This window comes from Lampetra fluviatilis, chromosome 20 (genome assembly GCF_964198595.1).
Source record: "Lampetra fluviatilis chromosome 20, kcLamFluv1.1, whole genome shotgun sequence".
NCBI classification, from domain to species: domain Eukaryota; kingdom Metazoa; phylum Chordata; class Hyperoartia; order Petromyzontiformes; family Petromyzontidae; genus Lampetra; species Lampetra fluviatilis.
In genome coordinates, this window is record NC_136294.1 from 429,434 (window position 1) to 449,773 (window position 20,340).

General features: G+C 55.6%; 2 protein-coding genes across 4 annotated transcripts in view; both read left to right on the forward strand.

Annotated features, from left to right (window-relative positions):
• PRRX1 (paired related homeobox 1) overlaps positions 1-15,266 on the forward strand; it is a 32,437-nt gene extending 17,171 nt beyond the window's left edge. The window contains exons 2-4 of one of the 2 annotated variants that reach the window (XM_078865244.1): positions 10,727-10,905; positions 11,963-12,150; positions 12,501-12,787. In XM_078865244.1, coding sequence (XP_078721370.1) covers positions 10,727-10,905; positions 11,963-12,150; positions 12,501-12,639 — 506 coding nt within the window. In that variant the 3' untranslated portion in view covers positions 12,640-12,787. Of the gene's footprint in view, positions 1-10,726; positions 10,906-11,541; positions 12,151-12,500 lie in introns of those variants that run through there. The other variant, XM_078865243.1, reaches the window with a different exon arrangement.
• A 1,869-nt stretch (positions 15,267-17,135) lies between these two features.
• LOC144937791 (uncharacterized) overlaps positions 17,136-20,340 on the forward strand; it is a 63,586-nt gene continuing 60,381 nt past the window's right edge. For both annotated transcript variants that reach the window (XM_078865253.1, XM_078865254.1), the window contains exon 1: positions 17,136-17,462. In XM_078865253.1, the coding sequence (XP_078721379.1) occupies positions 17,416-17,462 (47 nt within the window). In that variant the 5' untranslated portion in view covers positions 17,136-17,415. The remainder of the gene's footprint in view (positions 17,463-20,340) is intronic.

Below are 20,340 nucleotides of genomic sequence, written 5' to 3' on the forward strand. Positions count from 1 at the left end.
CACATAGTCGCCACTGTTGTTGACCATGAGCAGGAATCAAACTCGGGTCGCCGGGTTCGTGGCGCAGCCCGCTAACCGCTGCACTACCGCTCCCTACGCACACAGACACGCGCACACACGTACACACGTACACAGACACGCACACAGACACACGCACACAGACACGCGCACACAGACACGCGCACACACGCACACAGACACGCGCACACACAGACACGCGCACACGTACACAGACACGCACACAGACATGTGCACACACGTACACAGACACGCACACAGACACGCGCACACAGACACACGCACACAGACACGTGCGCACACGCACACACTTACACAAGTACCCAACGTACACAACGTACACACGTACACAACGTACACGCACACAGACACGCGCACACACGTACCCAACGTACACACACGCACACAGACACACGCACACAGACACGTGCACACAGACACACGTACACACACACGCACACAGACACACGCACACAGACACACGCACACAGATACACGCACCCAGACACGTGCACACAGACACACTCGTCCTGCCGGGCGGTCGTAGTGGCTACGCAGCGCTGTGGAGGCAGTCGCGAGAGTTGGTGGATCACACACAGATGGGGAGTGAAACTCCCTTCCCGTCGGGGTCGAGGTGCCATACCCTGTCTCACCAGGTAGAAGGCGGTACAGCAAGTGGGATAATCGCCATCTGTTTGTTATTCCATCTGTACGGGGATAGAGTGTTTCCCGCTCGCGCAAGGCGCGGGGTTATCTCCGAGTGTTCCTGTTCCCTCCCCACGTGTAGAATAACACACACGACTCGTCGTCGTCATCATTAATAATAAACACCACTCATCATGCATTTGCTGAACATCGTAAAATAAGAAGCCAAATGTAGCAGCGGCCTCCTGAGAAGGTCCTACGACTGGCTGGCCTGGGTAGTTAAGTAGAGAATTGTGAAGTAATAATAATTGTTATAATGACAATCTAGAATGATTCACTACGTAAGGGGAGAAGTTCGCGGCTACCCAGCATCGATCTCCAGATGTATAAAAACAAATCGCATGGTATGTTTGTTGAACTTCTTTCGCACCGCACGTAGCCCCCCGCGAGATATTTTATTTTGTTCAGCGGCATTGCTTCGGCACAAGCAGCAGTCTGGGACCGATTTCGACATTCCGTGTCTCATCAGCACTCCGGCTCGCCGAACCACGATAATACTTCACAGACGAGTTCCACCATCATGTGACTCCGCGAAGGTTTGTGAAATATTACGCTTATCATCATCAGCAGCAGCAGCAGCAGCAGCCATGGGCTATCCACTGCTGGGTGTGGAAGGGCGCCCCAAGCCGTCGCCGTCTCTCCCGAGGTCTCTGGCACGAGCCCAGTTCACGGCTCCGTCTCCGCGCTCCCGCCGTTGGCTGCCGCTCCGCCCCTGGGCTCGTCCCAGAGGCCTCCCGCTGCCCAGACGGGGGCCGCCTCGCAGCAGCAGCAGCAGCGGGCTGTGGGATAGACCACGCGTGTCGGTGATGGTGTGATGTGTGTGTGATGGTGTGATGGTGTGTGTGATGGTGTGGGTGATGGTGATGGTGTGATGGTGTGATGGTGTATGTGATGGTGTATGTGATGGTGTGATGGTGTATGTGATGGTGTATGTGATGGTGTGATGGTGTGTGTGATGGTGTGATGGTGTGTGTGATGGTGTATGTGATGGTGTGATGGTGTATGTGATGGTGTGTGCGATGGTGTGATGGTGTGTGTGATGGTGTGATGGTGTATGTGATGGTGTGTGTGATGGTGTATGTGATGGTGTGATGGTGTATGTGATGGTGTGATGGTGTATGTGATGGTGTATGTGATGGTGTATGTGATGGTGTGATGGTGTATGTGATGGTGTATGTGATGGTGTATGTGATGGTGTGTGTGATGGTGTGTGTGATGGTGTGTGTGATGGTGTGTGTAATGGTGTATGTGATGGTGTATGTGATGGTGTGTGTGATGGTGTGTGTGATGGTGTGTGTGATGGTGTGATGGTGTGTGTGATGGTGTGTGTGATGGTGTGTGTGATGGTGTGATGGTGTGTGTAATGGTGTATGTGATGGTGTATGTGATGGTGTGTGTGATGGTGTGATGGTGTGTGTAATGGTGTGATGGTGTGTGTGATGGTGTGTGTGATGGTGTGTGTGATGGTGTATGTGATGGTGTGTGTGATGGTGTGTGTGATGGTGTGATGGTGTGTGTGTTGGTGTGTGTGATGGTGTGATTGTGTGTGTAATGGTGTATGTGATGGTGTGTGTGATGGTGTGTGTGATGGTGTGATGGTGTGTGTAATGGTGTATGTGATGGTGTATGTGATGGTGTGTGTGATGGTGTGATGGTGTGTGTGATGGTGTATGCGATGGTGTATGTGATGGTGTGTGTGATGGTGTGATGGTGTGTGTGATGGTGTATGCGATGGTGTATGTGATGGTGTGTGTGATGGTGTGATGGTGTGTGTGATGGTGTGTGTGATGGTGTGATGGTGTGTGTAATGGTGTATGTGATGGTGTATGTGATGGTGTGTGTGATGGTGTGATGGTGTGTGTGATGGTGTATGCGATGGTGTGATGGTGTATGTGATGGTGTGATGGTGTGTGTGATGGTGTATGCGATGGTGTATGTGATGGTGTGTGTGATGGTGTGATGGTGTGTGTGATGGTGTATGCGATGGTGTGATGGTGTATGTGATGGTGTGATGGTGTGTGTGATGGTGTATGCGATGGTGTGTGTGATGGTGTGTGTGATGGTGTGTGTGATGGTGTGATGGTGTGTGTAATGGTGTATGTGATGGTGTATGTGATGGTGTGTGTGATGGTGTGATGGTGTGTGTGATGGTGTATGCGATGGTGTTCTGCCTGCGGTAGAGATGTGTGCTCACGTGGGACGCGCTCAGTCCCACGCAGGGGGCGAGGGGCGGGGCTCTTGGCGGTGGGGGGGGGGGTCTCTTGTTCCGGTCCCATGTGGGAGTTGTGTTCCTGATGATGTCGTTGTGTGTCTGTCTTTGTGTGTCTTTGTGTGTCGTTGTCTGTCTTTGTGTGTCTTTGTGTGTCGTTGTCTGTCTTTGTGTGTCTTTGTGTTCGTTTGTGGGAAGTCGCGGGGCAGTGGTCAGCGCGCTGCTCTACGACACCGGGCGACCCGAGTTCGACGTCTTGTGTAAACATCAGCATTGGGAAGACAAAGGCGTCCGAGCATGATCACGGCCACACCACGCCCTGGGGTGCCGTGTTGGCCTTCATAGGTTCTGGCTAACAGCACTTGTCCCAACAGTCTGTTCAAGGCCACACGGGGGATCTTTGTCTTTATTTGCGGGTGTCTGTGCGTAAAGTTGTAAGTTAAAGGCGCAGCCTCGCGAGTGCACTAAAGGGCGCTCTGGAGCCCCTCCAGAGTGTATTTGGTCTACTCTTCCACGCCAGCCAGGCGTCTGGGAGTAGCCGCACTTCACCCCACACCCAGCGGCGTCGATGTCCACAGCGACACGCGCGTGCTGGTGGTCACTGTGACGTAGGTTTGGGTGGGGGCATCCCCCCTCCCTCCCCCTCCATCAACCACGACCCCTCCCCTTGGGTCAGAGAATCGCCTCCCCAGGCGTGGGGGTAGGGGCGGGGCCGAATGTGAGCACGGGGGAGGGGCGGGGCTGGCGCTGGGAGCGGGGGAGGGGCGGGGCTGGCGGGCAGACAGGCTAGCGGGTACCAGATGTGCGAAGGCGCCGGGAAGTCACCCCGGGACCAGCCGAGGCGGCAACACTTCTCACGCAAGCCCCCCCCTCCTCACTCGCTCACTCACCCCTCTACTCACTCACTCACTCCCCTCCTCACTCGCTCACTCACCCCTCTACTCACTCACTCCCCTCCTCACTCACTCCCCTCCTCACTCGCTCACTCACCCCTCTACTCACTCACTCCCCTCCTCACTCGCTCACTCACCCCTCTACTCACTCACTCCCCTCCTCACTCGCTCACTCACCCCTCTACTCACTCACTCCCCTCCTCACTCACTCACTCCCCTCCTCCTCACTCCCCTCGTCACTCGCTCACTCACTCCTCTACTCACTCACTCCCCTCCTCACTCACTCCCCTCCTCCTCACTCGCTCACTCACCCCTCTACTCACTCACTCACTCCTCTACTCACTCACTCCCCTCCTCACTCGCTCACTCACCCCTCTACTCACTCACTCCCCTCCTCCTCACTCCCCTCCTCACTCACTCCCCTCCTCACTCCCCTCTACTCACTCACTCCCCTCCTCACTCGCTCACTCACCCCTCTACTCACTCACTCCCCTCCTCACTCGCTCACTCACCCCTCTACTCACTCACTCCCCTCCTCACTCGCTCACTCACCCCTCTACTCACTCACTCCCCTCCTCCTCACTCACTCCCCTCCTCACTCACTCCCCTCCTCACTCGCTCACTCACCCCTCTACTCACTCACTCACTCCCCTCCTCCTCACTCACTCCCCTCCTCCTCACTCACTCCCCTCCTCACTCGCTCACTCACCCCTCTACTCACTCACTCCCCTCCTCACTCGCTCACTCACCCCTCTACTCACTCACTCACTCCCCTCCTCCTCACTCACTCCCCTCCTCCTCACTCACTCCCCTCCTCACTCACTCACTCACTCCCCTCCTCCTCACTCACTCACTCCCCCCTCCTCACTCACTCCCCTCCTCCTCACTCACTCCCCTCCTCCTCACTCACTCACTCACCCCTCTACTCACTCTCCTCCTCCTCACTCACTCACTCACCCCTCTACTCACTCCCCTCCTCACTCACTCACTCCCCTCGTCACTCACTCACTCCCCTCCTCCTCACTCACTCCCCTCCTCACTCGCTCACTCACCCCTCTACTCACTCACTCCCCTCCTCACTCGCTCACTCACCCCTCTACTCACTCACTCACTCCCCTCCTCACTCGCTCACTCCCCTCCTCCTCACTCACTCCCCTCCTCACTCACTCACTCCCCTCCTCCTCACTCACTCACTCCCCCCTCCTCACTCACTCCCCTCCTCCTCACTCACTCCCCTCCTCCTCACTCACTCACTCACCCCTCTACTCACTCCCCTCCTCCTCACTCACTCACTCACCCCTCTACTCACTCCCCTCCTCACTCACTCACTCCCCTCGTCACTCACTCACTCACTCCCCTCCTCCTCACTCACTCCCCTCCTCACTCACTCACTCCCCTCCTCACTCACTCCCCTCCTCACTCACTCACCCCTCTACTCACTCCCCTCCTCCTCACTCACTCCCCTCCTCACTCACTCACTCGCCTCCTCACTCACTCACTCCCCTACTCACTCACTTCCCTCCTCCTCACTCACTCACCCCTCTACTCACTCCCCTCCTCCTCACTCACTCCCCTCCTCACTCACTCACTCCCCTCCTCACTCACTCACTCCCCTACTCACTCACTTCCTTACTCCCCTCCTCCTCACTCACTCCCCTCCTCACTCACTCCCCTCCTCACTCACTTCCTCACTCACTTCCCTCCCCCTCACTCACTCACTCACCCCTCTACTCACTCCCCTCCTCCTCACTCACTCCCCTCCTCCTCACTCACTCGCCTCCTCACTCACTCACTCCCCTACCCACTCACTTCCTCACTCAATCCCCTCCTCCTCACTCGCTCAGTCACCCCTCTACTGACTCACTCCCCTCCTCCTCACTCACTCCCCTCCTCCTCACTCACTCCCCTCCTCCTCACTCACTCACTCCCCTCCTCCTCACTCACTTCCTCACTCACTCCCCTCCTCACTCACTTCCTCACTCACTCCCCTCCTCACTCACTTCCTCACTCACTTCCCTCCTCCTCACTCACTCACCCCTCTACTCACTCCCCTCCTCCTCACTCACTTCCTCACTCACTCCCCTCCTCACTCACTTCCTCACTCACTTCCCTCCTCCTCACTCACTCACTCACTCACCCCTCTACTCACTCCCCTCCTCCTCACTCACTCCCCTCGTCACTCACTCACTCCCCTCCTCACTCACTTCCTTACTCCCCTCCTCCTCACTCACTCCCCTCCTCCTCACTCACTCACTCACCCCTCTACTCACTCCCCTCCTCCTCACTCACTCACTCACCCCTCTACTCACTCCCCTCCTCACTCACTCACTCCCCTACTCACTCACTTCCTTACTCCCCTCCTCACTCACTCCCCTCCTCACTCACTCACTCCCCTCCTCACTCACTCCCTTACTCCCCTCCTCCTCACTCACTCCCCTCCTCACTCACTCACTCACTCCCCTACTCACTCACTTCCTTACTCCTCTCCTCACTCACTCACTCACTCCCCTCCTCCTCACTCACTCCCCTCCTCCTCCTCCTCACTCACTCACCAACCCACTCACAAACTCACTCTCCCACTCACCAACCCACTCACAAACTCACTCTCCCACTCACCAACCCACTCACAAACTCCCTCTCCCACTCACCAACCCACTCAAAAACTCACTCTCCCACTCACCAACCCACTCACAAACACACAATCCCACTCACTCCCTTACGCACGCCCTCTCATCTCCCCTCCCTCTCACCTCCTCTCCCGATCTTCTCATCCCTCCCTCGCCTCCTCCACGACTTGAGACAGCCCAGCGCTGGGGCCGACGCGTCGTGACGTGGCCGAACGTCGGTGGAGCGCGCACAGCGAGCCCACCCAGCGGCGACACGACTACAGACACCGCATGTGCACCACCGCTCCACCGTCCTAATACTACTACTACTAATAATAATGTATCATCAGGATTTGAAGAATATTATATAATTATATACATTTGTAAGGCGCGTTTAATCTGGAGATCCCAATGCGCCACCGTGTAAGGGAAGCAGGCAGCAAACAGAACCTGCGGGCTCAACGGCAGGACGAGGCGGGGGCGAAGGCCACTTTGAAGAGGCGGGTGCATCGCTCACGACTCTGTCGTCTTGTTCATTAGCGACGGCAACGAGCTTCAACGCTTGGGAGCTGCGCGGTGGCACAAGTCCGATGACCCCTGCAGGGACAGAGCCTTGGGCTCGGAGTGCTTAGAAGAAGGCCCCGTTGCAGAGTGAACGCGGCTCAGCTGCTGCTGCTGCAGCTGCTGCTGCTGTTGCTGCTGCAGCTGCAGCTGCTGCGGGGCTCGCAGCGCGGGCACTGGGGCCAAACCTCGCAGCGCTGGGAGGTCTCCGGCAAACTCCTCGGCTGGGATCGCACGCGGCAGCAGAAGCGGCTGCGAAACCCGGACAGGACCCTCCCGAGAGAGAGTCCCGAGACTCAGCGAGGCTCCCCTGGCTAATGGAGCGGGGTAACAACAACACGACGCGACTCTGCGGGCGGTCATTCCTCCCGTCATGTTAATGAGACGACTTTGTGAGTCTTACAAAGTCGAGGTTCGCGCAACTCGCGTCTCGCTCGCCGAGGGGCCACGGACAAAGCTGGGAGGGAGCAGCCACGCCGCGGACCCTCGCTACTGTCAGTTGCCCAAGCTCTGCGTTTCTCTATATAGTTCGATATGTCCCGTCAATGGAGTGTTTCTACGCGTGGGAGGAAACGGATCACCCGGAGAATCCCCACGTGGGCGAATGGGCAACCCTCTCGAGACGGAACACAGGAGATTGCCGCTTTCTCCTGGCGAGTGAGGCGGATGCGGCTCCACCCGAACGCCCACCACGGAGCAACATCTCTGTGTGATCCAACAACCCTCGCTGCCACTGCCACCACCGCAATGCTGGATGACGGGCCGCCACGTGCAGCGTGGCCACCAAGACACATGTAAAGATCCCCCGAATAGCCTCAATAAACTATTGGGGCAAGTCTTGTTAGCTAGTAGTACCTCTGCGCTCTGAGTCCCCCGTGACCCGAGTTGGGTTCCCGGCCACGGCTGACATCAGTGGCGAGCGATACCTGAAGCGGTCCTGCCCACCCACCGCACTCCCTGCACAAGATGCCTTCATCTAGCAGTGGAATCACAGAGGACCGTACATTCTTGTCGTCACTGTCATCAGATTCATGGGGAGCCGAAACGACCCGCGAGCTGCTGAGCACGGGCCCACGACGCCAAGCGGCCAGCAACAACCGGCGCTCTGCGCGCGGCGCACGAGTCTGCAGAGGGCGCCTCCCCTCGGCGAGCACACGACAGGATAGCAGGGGACAATGACAAAGTTGCCCCGTATAGCCTTGAACAGACTGTTGGGGCAAGTCCTGTTAGCGAGTACCACCTATGAAGGCCGACACAGCAAACGAGGGGGTGGGTGGGTGGCCAGCACCATGCCCCGCCGCCTTTGTCTCCCCAGCGCCGATGATTGCATAACCCACCAAATCCTCATTTAAGGCTGAATCGACCTAGAGGAGGCTCGGTAACGGTTCAAACATTCGACCACTGTGCCACCACTCCCCACAGTGCGCTAGCCACGACACGACTCGGAAGAGCGGAGAATGGTGACAGGCACGGAGTGATAACATCGAGGGGTGGAGCGGGTTCCAGGGAGAGGAAAGAGCTCCGAGGGCAGAGCCGCGGAGCCGGCTCCGCTGGGAACCTCGGTTCGCATCCAGATCGCAGTCCCAACCACAGCGAGTACCCTCGCCTCCCATCGGCACGGTTGGCGACACACGGTGCGAAGGAAGTTCAACATACATACCATGTGTAGCGGCTTGATGGTCTTCAGCCCGGTCACCACCGACTCGCATAGAGACACATAGAGACCCACCGACTCACATAGAGACACATAGACTCACAAGGAGACCCACGGAATCACACAGATACCCATGGGCTTGCACAGCGAGAATATCCATAGACTCGTTACGCTCTCGGCAGTGACCGTACGTCAACTCGTGGCGGTAGAAAGATCTGGGCTGTCACTCCACGTGGATGTGTTCCTGCTTATGGTAAATCAACATCCAGTTGCGGATCGCGGCGGCGGGGGAAGGTCTTCGTCCAGCAGTGGATAAACCATGGCCCATGATGATGAATCGTATACAGTACCTCGTATCTAGTTTAGTCTCCCTTGCTCCCCCCGTCTCCCACCTCTGCCCCCCAGCCCCCTCCCGCCCTGCCCCCCCGTCCAAACACGTGCCGCTGCTCGCCGCTCACTCCATCCATCACGTGTCCACGCGGCCACGTGCCAGTATTGTAATAGCTGTAACCTTGATGCTCACACAGCAGCTGTAACATCAGCTATTGTGACCATTGTTGCTGTTGTCGTGTCAGCTATGAGCGTGCCTGAGCTGCGTGTAGCGTGGCAGGTGTCGTGTCGACGGCAGTGGCCGCTGTGTCGAGGGCCACTCGGCGCCCTCGATCAGAAAATGTTTGCGAGTTAAATTCCTGGTGGAGGCATGGGTTGACTCAGCCCACCATCACCAAGTCTTTCCTTCCGGAGGTCGGTAAAATACATACCATTTTGTGGGAAACATCAAGTGGTGGTCCTTTGGAGAGACTCCATCACCCCCCGCCATATGAATGTGGAATGTCCACCACTTTCTCTGCAGGGCTGTCAGCGGGAGATGAGCACCGTGTGAGTAGGAAGTCACTCTGACTTTAATTCTTCGACTCGCATTCAAACAATGATAACGGAACAGGGGGTGAAGGCAGCGTGGAGATGGAGCGCTGAAATCCCCCCGTGTGCGAGAAGCCTGCTGGACGGTGGCATCGCGTGACGGCGACACAGACTGCTCGGGGAGGTCTTCACCCAGCAGTGGGTAGATGGCGGCTGATGCATCGTCAGGCGAGGGGTCGGTGTCTTACGCAGAGATCTTTGCGCCCCAGGGGCTCTGCGGGGCTCGGGAGGTGGTTAGCCGGGAGGTGGTGGTGGCCCACGCTGCTGCACGTGGTCTGTGTAACCCAGCGTGGTGGAGGGTTGGTGGATCACACACAGACGGGGTGTGAAGCCCCCTTCACGTGGGTGGGCGTAGAGGAGGGGCCGTAGCCTCGCTCGCCAGGACAAGGCGGTACAGCAAGTGGTATAATCGCCATCTGTTTATTCCATCAGTACGGGGATACAGTGTTTCCCCCTCGCTCAAGGCATGCGGTTATCTGCGGGTGCTCCGGTTTACTCCCCACGTGAATAATAATAATAATAAACACGACTCGCCATGAATTGGCTGAAATCGAATAAATAAAACTACGAAGCAGCAGAAGCCTCCTGAAAAACGATAGTCCCTTAACTCAGTGTGGGCGCGTCGTGGATAAATGAGCAAACTTATGAATCGAAGTAAATCAGTAAAGTGGGTTGCTGATGCGTCTCTACGTACTTCCGAGTGGTACCGTGTTGTTCTTGAGTGGGCGTGGAGTGAGTGCTGAGTGATGTTGAGTCAGTGAATCAGAGCTGAGTGTCGTGGCTTCACTGATGCCGGACCTCAACTCCCACTCTCCCCTCTCCCTCCCCCTCTCTGTTCAAGATGTCTACCTTATACGGCTAAACGATGCTCTTGTGTTGCTTCTGGTCAGCATTCGCGTGGATGTTAACACGCGAAATGTCCCTTCTCTCTGCCCTCTTTATACCACCATCTCTCTGTACCCCCCACCTCTCTCTGCACCCCCCCCCCCTCTCTCTGTACCCCCCCCCACCTCTCTCTCTGTACCCCCCCCCCCACCTCTCTCTCTGTACCCCCCCACCTCTCTCTCTGTACCCCCCCCCCCCCCCACCTTTCTCTCTGTACCCCCCCCCACCTCTCTCTCTGTACCCCCACCCCACCCCCCTCTGCCCTGGCCTCCAGGTGAGGCCCTGGGCTCGGAGCAGGCCAAGAGGCGACGCAAGCAGCGGCGGAACCGCACGACGTTCAACAGCGCGCAGCTCGCGGCGCTGGAGCGCGTGTTCGAGCGCACGCACTACCCGGACGCGTTCGTGCGCGAGGAGCTGGCACGGCGCGTCAACCTCAGCGAGGCGCGCGTGCAGGTTGGGGGGGGGGGTAGAGGGAGGGGGGGTGACGAGAAAGGGGGCAGGGGGGGTAGGAGAGAGGGATGGAGCACAGGTGATACATCTGCCAGTCATCACGGTCAGTCAAACCATGGCACCTGGGTCCGTCCCGTGACCTCCTGTCAGCAGCGAGCCTTCGATTCTTCACGTGGCCTCAAAGTGCACCTGGCCTGGCACAGGCGCCGTGGTGACATCACTGCCACTTAGCGGCCGTCCATAAAGGACGTCACGCACCTAGGGGGGGGGGGTCAGACATTTGTGACGATGTGTGACGAGGGGAGGGGGTTTGAGAAATGTGACGTCACATAAAAATGTGCAACTTTAAATAAATATAGACAACACGTTCTACTTAATTAAATTGACTTTTTGATAAATGTTTTCTCCTATAACATCAGAGTGCAGCGGCACATTAAATACGCACTACAATGACAATAGTTTATAGCGATTTGAAGCATGTTTTTTGGGGGGGAGGGGCAGAGCTTTGTGACGTAATATTTGAGGGGGGGTCTGACTTTTTGTGACGCCGTGTGACGAGGGGGGGGGGGTCAAAAATCGTCTAAAATCACGTGACGTCATTTATGGACGGCCCCTTAGTGGCGAATGGCGGCTGTTGTCTCCATGTGGCGCACGTGTGTGTGTCTCCACGTGTGTGTGTCTCCGCGTGTGTGTGTCTCCGCGTGTGTGTGTGTCTCCGCGTGTGTGTGTGTCTCCACGTGTGTGTATCTCCGCGTGTGTGTGTCTCCACGTGTGTGTGTGTCTCTGCGTGTGTGTGTGTCTCCACGTGTGTGTGTCTCCGTGTGTGTGTGTCTCCACGTGTATGTATCTCCGCGTGTATGTGTGTCTCCACGTGTGTGTGTCTCCGCGTGTGTGTCTCCGCGTGTTTGTCTCCGCGTGTTTGTGTATCTCCACGTGTGTGTCTCCACGTGTGTGTGTGTCTCTACGTGGCTCAGGTGTGTGTGTATCTCCACGTGTGTGTGTCTCCACGTGTGTGTGTGTGTCTCTACGTGGCTCAGGTGTGTGTGTGTGTATTCCCCAGGTGTGGTTCCAGAACCGCCGCGCCAAGTTCCGGCGGAACGAGCGCGCGCTGCTGGCCACGCGCAGCGCGGGCCGTGTGTTCGCCGCGAGCGGCGAAGCCGCCGTCGAGCAGCCGATGGCTGCCCGGCCTGCGCCCCTCGCGGCGCCCGACTTCCTCTCCTGGCCTCCCGCCTCGGCCGCATCCTACGGGTATCGCGGGGGGGAGGGGGAGTGGGGTGGGGGGTGAGAGATCCCATTCTTACCCTATCCCCACCACCTCCATTGCTCACTCACCAACTCACTCATTCCCCACATTCATCCCTCCTCCATTCATCTACCACCTCCCTCACTGACCCACTCACTCCCCAACTCCCTCCCTACATCCATCTCCACTGCAACCCTATATCCATCCTTCCCTTCTCTCCATCCATCGCTCCCTCCAACCTATTCCTGTACGCCTCCCTCCCCTTCCCTGCATACCTCATTCCCGTGTCCCTGCGTGTCTCCGCGTGTCCCCGTGTCCCCGCGCGGTCGTCTCACTGCGTGTCTCTGCGTCTCAGGGCCATGTCCGCGTACAGCTCTGGCGGCGCGGTCAGCGGCCCGGGCCCTGGGGTGCACATGGCGAGCAGCATCGCGAGCCTGCGCCTCAAGGCCAAGGAGTACAGCCTGCAGCGCAACCAGGTGTCCACCGTCAACTGACAGCGCGCCGGGCGGACGACCGGGCTGCTGGGGAAACTGGGGGACAGACAGATGGACAACCGGGAGGGCACATGGACAATTGAGAAGACAAACACAGACAGAGACAGGCAGGTGGAAAATTACTTTGACAGCCACAACAACCAGGCTACCAGGCAACCAAGCAACCAAGAACGTTACGGATGGACAGGTGGACAACTGGGTGACCACATGTCCAATCAAGTGTCAGAGACACTGGGTGACCACGTGTCCAATCAAGTATCAGAGACACTGGGTGACCACGTGTCCAATCAAGTATCAGAGACACTGGGTGACCACGTGTCCAATCAAGTGTCAGAGACACTGGGTGACCACGTATCCAATCAAGTATCAGCGACACTGGGTGACCACGTGTCCAATCAAGTATCAGAGACACTGGGTGACCACGTGTCCAATCAAGTGTCAGAGACACTGGGTGACCACGTGTCCAATCAAGTATCAGAGACACTGGGTGACCACGTGTCCAATCAAGTGTCAGAGACACTGGGTGACCACGTGTCCAATCAAGTATCAGAGACACTGGGTGACCACGTGTCCAATCAAGTATCAGCGACACTGGGTGACCACGTGTCCAATCAAGTATCAGAGACACTGGGTGACCACGTGTCCAATCAGGTATCAGAGACACTGGGTGACCACGTGTCCAATCAAGTATCAGAGACACTGGGTGACCACGTGTCCAATCAAGTATCAGCGACACTGGGTGACCACGTGTCCAATCAAGTATCAGCGACACTGGGTGACCACGTGTCCAATCAAGTGTCAGCGACACTGGGTGACCACGTGTCCAATCAAGTATCAGCGACACTGGGTGACCACGTGTCCAATCAAGTGTCAGCGACACTGGGTGACCACGTGTCCAATCAAGTGTCAGCGACACTGGGTGACCACGTGTCCAATCAAGTGTCAGCGACACTGGGTGACCACGTGTCCAATCAAGTATCAGCGACACTGGGTGACCACGTGTCCAATCAAGTGTCAGCGACACTGGGTGACCACGTGTCCAATCAAGTGTCAGCGACACTGGGTGACCACGTGTCCAATCAAGTGTCAGCGACACTGGGTGACCACGTGTCCAATCAAGTGTCAGAGACACTGGGTGACCACGTGTCCAATCAAGTGTCAGCGACACTGGGTGACCAGGGGACAACCAGGGAGACAGGTGGACAACTGGGGAGCTAAACGAGCAGGTGTCTACCATCAGCCGACGACAACACCAGACAAGCAACCGGCAACTAGGAAACCAGGCAACCGAGCTACCAGGGGTCAACTCGGAGGACAACTGGACAGACAGGCAGCCAAGCAACCAGGCGACCAGGCAACAGGTGCCCACTGAGCTACCGAGCAACCAGGAAACTCCGCATGCAGTCAGCCATCCAGCCAGCCAACCTCCTATCCCACCAGTCATGCATCCACCCATGGGGTGGAGTGGACGGCCAGAGGAGATTCGTTAGAGAATTAAGGAGTCTCTGTGTGAGTCTGCGGGTCTCCATGTGAGTCCATGTGTCTCTGTGTGATTCTGTGACTGGGGGAAAGAGCGTCCCATCACTCACATCATCGATTGCCGTTGCCCAACCACGCACACTTTAGTAATCCGGCCAAGGAATGGAATGCGTTCGAGGGGACGTTCACCGAGGAAACGGAGCGACGAAATCAGTCCGTGGTGAGGTGCTCAATGGATTGTTGTATCGTGAGGATGGTGAGAGGCGGTGATGACTTGAGCAGGCCTTCATCCGGCAGAGGACACAACATGGCCGATGATGACAACGACTAAGAATCCCTCATGGCAAACCCAACGCAGAACGTGATGGGAATTCGATCCGTTCCGTCCGGTGGCACACGAAGTGGATGAGTTGAGTGAGTGAGTGGGCTGATGGGGGCGCCTCTGTCTCGCCTGCAGAGGGAAGGAGCCGCCCACCCCCCTCCCGGACACGCAGAGGGACCCCGAGAAATCTCTGCGCCCCCCCCCCCGCCAAAGAGTCCCTAAGACGCCCCCTCTCTGAGGTTTCAACAAAGTCCAGGCGAGCTCCACCGAGAAGAGGACCATGTACAGATGTTTACTCCGTACTATTGATTTAACTCTTGATGCTGTTGTTTATTGTTGTTTATGATGAATATTTTTGTATGACTCGACCTTTAATAAGAAACTCAAAGCTGACCCTCACTTGTGATGATGATAGTGAAGATGATCATGGTACTTGTGATGGTGACCCTGATGATACCTGTCATGGTGTGTGTAATGATGATGTCGGTGATAATGATGATGTATGTGATGTCATTATTAGTTATGCTAATGTATGTGATAATGTGGTAATGATGATGATGTCTTATAATAATGGTGACGCATGTGATGATGATGATGATGATAACTGTGATGATGCTGCTGATGTATCTGATGAGGATGTATGCTGATGATGTTCGTGACGCTATCCGTGATGGTGATGTATGTGATGTTTCATAATGATGATGGCAATAAGCGGGGTGATGACGGTGCCCGTGATGATGATGATCTCGATGGGTTACAGCCCGTTCTCTGCGTCCGCGGTGTAACGGCGCTGTACACGTGAGGTGAAGCCAATAAAGTCCCTACATTACGCCTTACGGACCGCTTTCCCGGATCTTCCCGAATTTCCCTGTTCCTTCCCTGCCCTTCCCAACCCTTCGTTACCCTTCATGGCTCTTCACGGTCCTTCCTGAGTCTTCCCAGTTCTTCCCTTCATGGATATCCCCGCCTCTTCCCCGAGCCACGCTCTCTCTGCAAATGACTTATCAACCGCCGGTAGGGTCAATCTACCAGGAAAACGACTGGAAATGCGATTGACTGCGATTCCACATTCATATGGCGGGGGCCAGGGCATCTAAAGGATGACCCAATGTTGAATTTGTGCGAAGCGGGGCTGCTCATTTTCCCACAGTGAATGCTGATGCTACTGCTGATGCCTGTGATTATTATCATTTCGCTGATGCTGCTGATTATGATGATGCTTGTGATGCATGTGATTATGATAACGCTGCTGCTGCGTATGATATCGCCGACTCTGCTGAGTGTGTCACTGATGATGACGATCTCGTTGCTAAGTGACCCCCGTACCGCGACTGACCGCATCAACGCTAGCCCACGTGATAATTGCGACCACCTGCGATAGCAGTACAGCAGGTAGGTTGTTGCTGCAGAGGAGACCAGCCCGCACACGATACGAGTGAGCGGCGTGTAATGTGGGGGGGGGGGGGCGGGATTCCGTGTCCTGTCGGCCGGCTCGAGAGAGACCTCGGAGGTGAATGCGTCCCGGTTCGAGCCCCGTTGCTGTTCACTCAGCGGCCGCCAGAGGGCGCCACTGCCCCGGGTGACCACGCCGGGAGGAGCGAGCCACGTCAAGAACTCTGTTTTGTGTCCTCCACATCATCAATCATCATCGGCGATGGTCTATCCACTGCTGGGTGAAGGCCACCCCAAGCCGCCGACACCTCTCGCAGTCTCGCGATGTTGCCACGCGTCTCGCTGCTGCCCGCGAGCTGATTCCATGGCTCCGTCTCCGCCGTGAGCGCCCCCTCGAGCGTGACCTCCGTCTCTCTCCGCTTTGGCTGCCACTCTGTCGTTAGCGGCCACCGTCCCCGCTGAGCCGTGACGTGTCCGGCCCAAGGCCACTCACTTCTCTAAACAGCCAATGCGATGATCTTTATTATTGGGTCAGGTCACGTTAAGTAAAATGTGAGTCGTACACCCTCCTCCACCCGACGCAGACAACGAAGTTGAAGAACTGTTATTTCGCTCCTCTTACTCTTTGGTTCTTTCGGTAAAGTCACGTGATCCCTGCAGTCACGAAAACTTCAAATCGAGATTCGCTCCTCTCGTCTCGTTAGAGGCGTGGCCAGCCATGGGGCGTGGCCTGACTGGGCGCGACTTCCTGATTCGCTGCCGGGGAGGGAGGGGGCGTGTTCATGACGGACGTCGTGGATGGGCGTGGTCGAGGGCGAGGAGGGCGTGGTCAGGTTGAGTCCGGTAAACGCCTCGTCTGGCGAGCCTGCGTTGGCAATGATGTGCAAGCACAAACAACTCAACAACCACAAACAACAACTCAACAACCACAAACAACAGCTCAACACAAACGACAACACAACATACTCTCAGTTATTTCGGTAAAGTCACGTAGGTAAAAAAATGAAATTAAAATTAATAAAAATAAATATAAATTTTAATTTCATTTTTTTTCCTACGTGACTTTACCGAAAGAACTGAGAGTATGAATCCTTGCAGTCACGAAAGCTTCAAATCTAGAAAAGGCAACACAACAGCCACATGCCGCTGAGGGGCGTGGCCAACTGTCAAAGAGGCGTGGCCACGCCCGCAAGGGGGTGTGGTCTACTTTAGGGGGCGTGGCCAGTGCGTGGTGAAAGGACTGAAAGCAACGGCCGCGGACAGTTGCAGGGGGTGGTGGTGTGGCCAACCGGAAAGGGGCGTGGCCAGCTATGGTGGGGGCGTGACCAGACGCGAAGGGGGCGTGGTCTCGCTCCCGTCGTGCTACTCGCGCAAATGGCGCCGTTTGAACGCGGACCGATTCCGTCTCCCGCGCAGCTGCCTCAGCGCAGCCGCCACTTGCCGTAAACAAAACTTCTCGCCTCTCACTCAACTCCGAGCCGGAATCGCTCTGCGTCTCTCGTCATCTATAAAAAGAAACATTCATCACCGTCTCTGGAGTTTGATGGGAGGGAGGAAGACGGAGGTGCAGGATACGCGGAGCCATGGACTCGGTTGTGGGAGACGACCCCAGCCTGCCCGGGGACCTGAGGTGCGGCTCCGCGTGGCTCCGTGTCGTGGATGGGTCTCTGTTGTCTTATGTCTTTGTGTACATTCACGTGGCTCTACGAGGGCTCCATGTGGCTCCGTGTGGCTTCGTGAGCCCCCTTGTTGCGACTCCACGCGGCCCCACGTCGTGCCGTGCGGCCCAGTGTGTTGCCCATCTGTGTGTAATTGTGTGAACCCCAGTCGGTTCGTGCTCCGTGTAACACGTGCACGCTTGGGCGACCAATGTTATGATTCGTAATTGAGTTTTGGGTCCTATCGCGAAAATAAATGCGTGTCGTAACCCCTCCTCCACCCGACACAAGTTGTCACGTGACGTACACACGCCCCAATGTTGATGTTGCAGAGCGATCGACACACATTTGACAATTGTGCAGGGACGGGCTGCTGGGAGCCTTGGGCCTTGCATATACTTTGTAAGTTGGCTGTGTCGGGTGGAGGAGGGTTTACGACACATTTTATTGACCCAAAAATAAAAAGAAGACAGTAACGTGTCCGGAGGTTGCATCTTCACTTGGAGCACAACACTGCATGTCGGGGCATGCACCAGTCAATGTCTCCTTGCTAATGTGTGCCTTGCGAATTGCGCCGGTTCAGATGAACCGCGTACGGTGGTGTATCGACCAGGGACGTTCTACCTGCCGTGTGTGCATGTCGAGAGCACCTCCGATTAGCGCGGTTGGCTCCGTACGATGCGATAGAAGTTCAATAATCTGTTGTACCTACACAAGGAGCAGCAGGGCGGCAGAGCCTACGGCCCGCGGGCCACAAGCAACAACACACGACCACACTTATCACGACCCACCAACACACGAGGCCTAACTCTTTGACACCGCCTGAGGATAATGTGTATTCATCCCTGAAACAATTTTAGCTGTGTGTCTTTAATAAAGGGCTGCGACCCGGCATCAGCCACATTTAAATTGTACAGTATATAAATTGTCCAATATTTAGGTTGCCTTTCGGCATTACCCTCCGCTGTTGCTAATTAACCAGATGACTTAACAAATGTGCCCACGTGACACCTTGATTTGATTGGCTCTATCGCTGGGTGGAGGGTTATGTTTAACGAATTGGGATTATTCCAACACGATCTCATGCTAAATAAACCAATTAGGAATTTGCCACAACGTGTTGGAGGAAAGCAGGCGCAAGCATTGCATTAGTGCAGTTGGAGGGAGCCGCAATTGTTTTTGCTTTGCTATTTTAAAGCGCTAAAGTGTGGGTGAATGTGTGGTTGTTGCCTGTCGGAGTAAGGGAGGACAGGTGGTGCAACTGCCTGGGGTCTGTCCCGTGACCTTGTGCCAGCGAGCGAGCTTTCCACACTTCGCACCATGTCCTGGAAGTGCACCTAGCCTGTTTGTTTTATTTTGTTTTGTTTTATTTTATTTTCATTAATTTTGATGTTTTACCTACGTGACTTTACCGAAAAAAACCTAAGAATATGCACCTAGCCTGGCACAAGCGCTGTGGTGACGTCACCGCTCCTTCGCGGTTAATGGCGGTTGCTGTTGTTAGTGTTGCTCGCCAAAGGAATTTCAAAGTTCTCTTCGGCCCCCAGAAAAAGGGGTCTGTTGAGGCTGGGGTCGTGAGCAGATGCGCCACGTGCATCAGTGTTGGCAGGCCTGGAGCAGACGGAGCTGCACAAAACGAGACGGAGAATAATTGTCGAATTCCATCCCTTGGCTGCCCACTCCTAGCAACGTGTTCTGCCCACACCCTCTTACGCTTCCAAACAGTTTGAACGATGTTATTAACATGGGAACCACGTTTCCACGGATGATGTCATTAACATACGATTAATGGCATCATTCAAACTGTGAGGAAAAGGCTTGGGGGGGGGGGTGTAGGACTCGTCATGGCTAGAAGGGACGATGGCGGACGGGCAAGAATAATAATGGAGCGGCAGCCAAGAAATGAAACGCGTCCGAGAGGACGTGGACTAGGGAAGATGGAGCGATGAAATTGGCTCCTGTGCAGGTGCTGGGTGGATTATTACATTGCAGGATCATTTAACGGGGTGGTAGCTTAGGGACACTGTCATCCAGCAGTGGATTATTCATGGATGATGATGAAAATATGTATTTGCCTTGAGGACAGGAATGCCCAGCAGTGTGAACCTACCCCCCCCCCCCCCATCAGTGCTGTGTTTCCACTCGGCTCAATTTCGGAACTGTCTAAATTCTGTGGGCGGATTTTGGGGCCCACGTCAGAACTTGGGCCGAGTGGAAATACGTCAACAAATGTGTCAAGTTCAGTCAGTTGGAGACGGAGGGAACTTTTCCATTTATGTTTAATTTAACTTTGTCGGCAACGCAATCCTGGACCTTTTATTCGCAGGTATTTCCTGGAAAGTCTTACTAGGAAGTGTTTCTGGCCAGCCCTTCCCACCTCACGCCATGGCTCGGGTTACTCGGCAAATTATGAAGACACCGCTTTTTTTTTATAAGCAACTTGATTTGTTCTTCAACCTGAGTTGTGTGGAGAAATCAACTCAACTCATGCCAACTTGAGTCGTGTTGAGTCGACTCGAGTTGCCTCTCCCATGGAAGCAAGGCATCACAAGACAGGGGATCTAGGAAGACCAGGGATCCACGAGAGCTCCACGCAAGCGTAGACTTGGCAGGGGCCAGGGGGTCTCGGTGAAGACACGGGAACTGTGAGGCCCAGGGGATCTATGAAGATGGGGGGGGGGACGTGAGGCAGGGGAAAGGACGGGGAATTCTGGAGGAGGCCAGGTCTCTCATTTGCAAGAGTGACCTGAGCCAATGAAATGACAACAGAAATAACAGGAATTTACTATAACAACGAAACAAATACAAATCGGGGCAAAAACAACCACATTGCAGAAGAAATCAGAAGCA